General features: G+C 30.6%; 1 protein-coding gene across 14 annotated transcripts in view; it reads left to right on the top strand.

Annotated features, from left to right (window-relative positions):
* The first annotated feature begins 268 nt into the window (after nt 1-268).
* Ide (Insulin degrading metalloproteinase) overlaps nt 269-6,770 on the top strand; it is a 62,796-nt gene continuing 56,294 nt past the window's right edge. For all 14 annotated transcript variants that reach the window (XM_080163375.1, XM_080163373.1, XM_080163374.1 and 11 more), the window contains exons 1-11: nt 269-406; nt 973-1,069; nt 1,467-1,547; nt 2,142-2,206; nt 2,827-2,924; nt 3,865-3,940; nt 4,354-4,485; nt 4,866-4,961; nt 5,477-5,582; nt 6,042-6,134; nt 6,519-6,578. In XM_080163375.1, coding sequence (XP_080019501.1) covers nt 345-406; nt 973-1,069; nt 1,467-1,547; nt 2,142-2,206; nt 2,827-2,924; nt 3,865-3,940; nt 4,354-4,485; nt 4,866-4,961; nt 5,477-5,582; nt 6,042-6,134; nt 6,519-6,578 — 966 coding nt within the window. In that variant the 5' untranslated portion in view covers nt 269-344. The remainder of the gene's footprint in view (nt 407-972; nt 1,070-1,466; nt 1,548-2,141; nt 2,207-2,826; nt 2,925-3,864; nt 3,941-4,353; nt 4,486-4,865; nt 4,962-5,476; nt 5,583-6,041; nt 6,135-6,518; nt 6,579-6,770) is intronic.

The raw sequence follows: 6,770 nt of genomic DNA, 5'->3' as shown, positions 1-6,770 counted from the left end.
CCATTAATTCAAAAGACTAGGCAATCTAAATTAAAACAGCCTAATCCCCATGTGTGAAGCTTCCTTAAATTACCTAGGAAAATTTAATGGTTCAGGAGTACGTTAAAGAGATCTTAAAGGACTGAAAACCTACTTTATATAATAAGATATGATTTTAAATTTTATGTAAAATCCTATGCTTTTATAAAATGCAGAAATTTTTTTTTTATGTAAATAACTTTCTTATTGAATTAAATTATGCCAGATCTCAAAATATTATTTGTATTTCAGAATAAATAAGCAGAACAATTACTAAATTACATCTACATAGATGAAAAATTGAAGTATATTAAAATAAATACAGAATGGTATTTAATTCAACGTTTCTTGGAGCTAGATTTTGTTCTAAAGTTCAGTTTCATAGTAGGATAGGGATTATAGATATATTTCTTCAAATAAAATGGTAGATTGTCCTATAAATATTTGGTTCGAATAAAAGATTTATTACCCTAGATTGTCAATCCAAATAACTTGAAAAATAATTTCTAGATGACAAAGAGGATTTGTTACATATTATTAATTTCTTCGTTACAAGCGACCACAATAATATCAAAAATAATATCTCCCAGCACTAAGCTCAATCATAGGAAATTCAACTATTAGTAACCTTTTCATTAATAATATTTCCATTTCCTGACCAATAATAAAGTCGGATTGTTACTACACTGTCTTACAATTAGTTAAATTAAGGAATTGTTCATCTAGACTTTATTTTTTTTGAAATTATGATATGATTTATTGCTTTGCTTTAAAAAGAGCGATTATCTGAATTCAGCATACGCTTCACTTTTAAGCTACATTCTTTAAGTAGATATTATGACGTTTAACTAAATAAATTTCCCATGTATTCATATCCAAGAAAGTGCCATCGAAAGTACCATATTTACTTATTTCTTAAAAATTCAATAAAAATATATCCTATTAAAAAAACAGACTGTTAGTTGGAAAGTCCAGATATTATAACAGTTGTCACCTAAAATCTGTTCATACTGCAGCATTTAATGGCTCCAGTTCTGGTTCAAGTTTTAAGGTTTTGGCACTATCCAATATATATTATTTATACTGGACTTATTTACCCCCCTTGGTTATGCCTTAACAACTGTATAATCGTTGAAATAACTTACACTTTGAATGATCATATAAGGTTAAAAGCCAACAATGGAGTTATTATGTATTAGATGTTTTACATTGTTTTAAAGTTATTACACCTTAAATTATAATATTATTGAGTAGAGTAGTTTTTATGTTCAGTTAAATTATTTAAAAATGTGTTTAATTATTGCTTTATTGCTGCTTTCTTATTTTTTTTTTTTATGATTTATGTCTATCTAGCAAATGTGGCTTTTAATGCTAAAACTTATTTTGGCTCACGTGGTGAAAATTCTTCCTTCTTTGCACGAAATTAATGGATCGTGTCATTGTCCAAGGTTTCTGTGAACCCAATCCTAAGAAATCTTGCCGAGAACCCAACGTTAACTTCTGGCTTCTCCACATCAACTGCGACTAAGGTGCGTTCATAGTTGATCTGAGTGTTGTTATGCTACCTACTAACAATACATATCCTCGTTGTTTTTATTTGTTTGCCACATATTTAAGATTGAACATAAAGGATTATTTTTGAGTAGGTACCTAAGTACCTAACTAACTTTAAAATGAGGTAAGGTATAATGTCAAAAAATATTTTAAAAAATTGTGTGATGAGCTAAACAAGGATTAGAAATACATAAATGAAAGAATTTCATTTAAATTGAATACCTACATATGCTTATAAATTAAAAGTTTTGATTGTGTTTATCTGGGGTTAGGGGTGTATATTTTCCAATCTAGTTGAATCCCCTCCCCCCCCCCCCCCCCCTCCTAATATACCTAGTAAAAATAAGAAATAGTTTCATTTGTGGAATATATACACCTCTGTTGTTTTTACTATATCATTATCAAGTAATTTATGAATCAAAAGAAGAAGTGGTATTTAGTTGAGATTTCGAAATTTTTACCAATTTTAACTTGCATAGGTATTCAAGATATGGTATAACATTTCGAAATCTTTCTGACTATTAATTCTCCACCCCTGAAACATATTTTTATATTAGCTAAAATTTTAGATCGGAATAATGCCGGGAATCAAAGTATCTACGGATTCCATAGCCAAATCTCAACAAGATAAAAGGTATCATTTGTCAATTTGTACAAAGCTGAAGGAAAATGAAAATTTTGTTATTATTAATGCATATTTAATGGTATTATACATAGTTTTGTCTTTTGTCTATATCTTAAAAAACTTTTCATGAATTCAATGATATTAAAGCATAATATTTAACAAGGATGAAAACATTCATCAGTAGCTAAGTTTCAAATTATAGATGGACTAACAGATTAAGTAAGTTATAGGGCTAAAAAAGAAATAGAGAATATGAAAAAAAAGAAAATCGCGAATACTCACGAAAAAAAGGGTTCATGTATTGGAGCAGGAATGACAGACGGACAAAATAATATGTATATAAGATAAGCAGAGCACAGCTAATACTAATCTTCTCTAAAGTTTTAGCTGCCTATCTTAAACTGCAGCCGAGAAAAATCATTTTTCCCTATTTGGTAACTGACGGACAGACAAGGTTGATTATAAAATAGCTTCGCTCCTAAAAATAAGTGGAACTAGAAAGGAACAACATTTTTGTATACTTCTTTTCTACTGTGCAATAACTCAATTGTCAAAGTTTCGTTACTTTGGTGACAATCGTTCGGGTAAAACAAATAGACAAGAATACACTAAACCTAATTTTATTTTAGGCTCTATCGCGGCATAGTCCTTGAGAATGGGTTGAAGGTTTTACTCATTTCTGATCCGGAAACTGACAAATCAGCAGCAGCCATGGATGTTCACATTGGTAAGAACTCCTAGAACATTATCAGAGGCTGAAAAGTTTTGTTTCAGAAAAAATAACCCTCCCTTATTGTTAGTTACTTAAAGTTGTATAAAAGAATATGTAGATAAAACAAAATATTTTTTCATTTTAGCTAGGTACCTAAATACGAAAAAATATCAAAATTTTATTGTCCTAAATTGTATACCTAGGTATCAAGTCTTAGGAAAAATTTTTTGGGTTCAAAGTACAATTTTTTTTCTATCCTAGAATTTCTAGGTTATTTCATTTGGCTTGCACACTAGTTTTTAACAATTGTTTTTCATTTTTGACATCCTAATTTTAAAGTAGCTTCTCCATTTCGGGGGGGGGGGGGGGTAATGCAACCATCTTGTAATCAATGATTAAATGGCACTTAGAATTCGAATTTAGATCTGAAATTTTTCATGAGTAATCCTTGGTAGATCTATTTTCCCTAAATTGAAAAAAAAGTTGGAAAAGTAACGGCTGGCGGCTCAGCCGTTTAGCCGTTTAGCCGTTTTTTGCCTATTTTTAGAGCAAATTCATCATTAATTACGTAGGAATCAACATTTTAAAACATGTATTTGGTTTAATTCATGTTAAATGATAGCAATAACCATTTTTAAATTTCTAGTACCAACAGCTACCGGCTAGAACTGTTTGATAAGGTTTTTGAGCGACAAAAAGTATTATGTGGAGATAGGTTTCGTGACTAATAGGCTCTTAAGATTGGCAAAAAATGGCAAAACGGCTGAGCCGCCAGCCGTTAACCGTTAATTTTTAAACTTTTTGTTCGATTTAGGGAAAATAGACCTACCAAGGATTATTCATGCAAAATTTCAGATCGAAATTCGAATTCTAAGTGCCATTTAATCACTGATTACAAGATGGTTGCATTAAACCCCTCCTTCCCCCCCCCCTTACATCATTTTTTTTCTTATAGGTTCTATGAGTGATCCCAGACATATTCCTGGCCTCGCACATTTCTGTGAACATATGCTTTTTCTAGGAACTAAAAAGTAAGTCTTGTTTTTCCTCTAAACAATGAACCGTAAACTATATGATATATGTACCTACCCAAAGGCTCATATTTGAATCGTCTCATTAAAGGACTTATATTATCTATCAGTGTCCAAACTTTTCTACCAATGGTGTCAATATTAAGTAAAGGTAATTAAAAATTAAACATAATGAGGGGTAAGGATCAAGTTATCGCCCATTGTCTTAATACCATAAACTACAAAGGAAAGGGATTTTAGAGAATTCTTACTATTAGCCATCCTTTTTTCTAAATACCTACCTAGAAATGTATCTTATTCTTAATAAAGAAGATTAAAAGGTCTATCTTATCATTATCTTCACACCCTTAAGACTTATCAACCCTTTAACAATCTCTGTGTATGTGACTAGTTACAATTTGCCTTTTTTTCAGGTATCCCGATGAGAATGAGTACAACAAGTATTTGAGCCAGAACGGAGGAAGTTTCAATGCCTTCACGACATCCGATCATACAAATTATTATTTTGATGTGTCTCCTGATAAACTAAAGGACGCTTTAGATAGGTAGCTTTTTGATATAGTTAGTAAAACAGCAGCACTAAATTTAACAAATGAATTATATGTTTACAATGATATTGAATAAAAAAACAAAATGAACATGGCATTAAATGGGTTGAAACATAGGCTTAAGGTACCTATTAATTTATATTTATTGAATTTGCTTTCTTTCTAGTGTCCAGGGAATTTACTTTGAAAAGGGGGAAATGTAATAGCCTAAAACCAACATATGAGTTATATGATACTGAAATCTTAACACAATCTGATTTTGTTTTAAAAAAACAAAAAGGCATAATGCTACTGTGTAGATTGCAGTTTACTTCTTTTATTTCCTCAAAAATGTTAAGTAGTTATTTGGCAACTAATGGTTATTGTTCTTGTTTCAGGTTTAGTCAATTCTTTATCTCTCCCCTATTCACTGAATCTGCTACAGAAAGAGAAATGAAAGCAGTCAACAGTGAACATGAAAAAAACATTCCAAAGTAAGTACCTATACGCTGAAGTAGTTCCATGAAGGATAGGTAAAGTAGGTGATTCAGTATAATTTGAATTTCTGTGTCAGCATGTAGTTCTCTATAAGTATAATTGAAAATTTTGACCTTTTATTGTAAAAGTCAAAGATTTCTAAGAGTTAAAATACATTATTTGCCCTTGTTCGAATAACCTGAATAACCTTATTTGACAAGAATTACACCCTTAAACTTTTCTGAAGTCCAACTTCATTTAAAAAGGCCAAATTCCCTGAAAGTGCTTAGTCGAGCATACTAATGCTTTACGATGGATTAGTTTAGATTAAATTGGGCAAATGGTATTGTATCCTTACAGGCTTAAGGCACCGTTAATATACCGCATTTTTAGATTTATTACAAAAATAAGAGTAAGGTATTTCATTGCACAGTAGGCAATTAAAGGAAAAGTACCAAAGAAAGCCTTTATCTTGCGGTCTTAAAACTTTTGAAATGTTTGTGATGGTGTAACATAAAAACTTTCTTTTTAGTGACGCTTGGCGTATATCCCAGTTAGAAAAGACACTTGCCAATCCATCCCATGATTTTTCAAAGTTTGGAACAGGCAACACACAAACCCTAGATATCATTCCTAAGGTATGGCATATTTTTGTAGCACAGGTAACTCACATGGCTTGGTATGTCCGTGATTTAATAATTATATCTAAATAAATGATTAGGTATTATGTTTAAAACTCAAGGAGCACTTAAAATCTAAAATTTTCTTTTACATAAATGGCATTTAGAAATAATATTTTTATTTTGACTTTTAGAAATAAATATAGTACCTATTGCAAACTTGAAACTAGATGAGAAAGATCTCCTTTTATACATTATCATACTAAGTTTCTAACGGCTCTAAATCATAGAAATGTCATCAAACCTTCCAAAGACACAAATCTAAATAAAAAGTTTAAATCCACGCAGCAGCCTATTTGAAGCTTCTCTAATATTATGAACTAAGTCGGTTCAGTGGTTATCGTAATCTTAAGCTACAGGCAAAAAAACTTTTCTACTTTATGTAATAGGATCTTGAACTAACAAAATATTTTCTAGGAGCAAAACATTTCTGTGCGAGAAGAGTTGTTGAAGTTTCATAACACTTGGTACAGCAGTAACATCATGGGATTTGTTGTACTTGGAAAACAGGTTTCACTTTTAGATCAACTAAAAAATATAGAGTTACTACACCAGGATTAGGCTTGGCAGGTGCTTTAAAGTGGTTTTATTTTAAAGTGCAAAGAAATATAGGGGTAACAACCAACGCTGCCGCCTGAAAAAACATCTCCTGTTTAATTTTTATTTTGCTTTGCCGATTTTGAATTCATGTGATGTTTGGGTCATTTTTTTTTGTTTTACCACTGAGGGAAGGGACACTGACGTTAAAGAAACTAACAACCCATCCTCTTATTATTTACTTTTTACTATTATTAGATGAAGAATAATCAATTGTTTATCATTTAATTCTCGATTTACTTTTTTCTTTTAGTTAAATATTTCGGAAAAAAATGCTCAACATATATAATATTTTAGGATCTGGACACTTTGCAGGAAATTGTTATGAAAATGATGTCAGAAGTGAAAAATCTTGAGGTACAAAGTCAATAGAATGCACCACAAAACAGCTGACTTTTGATTTTAAAAAAATGATTCAACATATATTTTATCAGTTGCAAAGTATTTTTTTCTCTCTTTATTTTTACTTTTTTAGAGCAACATTTGTCCAAAATTTAGTTTGTAGGTTCTATGACCAATAAGAATTTCATGTGTCCTTACTTTTATGCT

The sequence above is a fragment of the Acartia tonsa genome, chromosome 6 (assembly GCF_053477335.1).
Source record: "Acartia tonsa isolate MP-2025a chromosome 6, ASM5347733v1, whole genome shotgun sequence".
Lineage (NCBI taxonomy): Eukaryota > Metazoa > Arthropoda > Copepoda > Calanoida > Acartiidae > Acartia > Acartia tonsa.
Note: the sequence above shows the minus strand (reverse complement) of the source record. Positions and strands in the feature narration are given on the sequence as shown.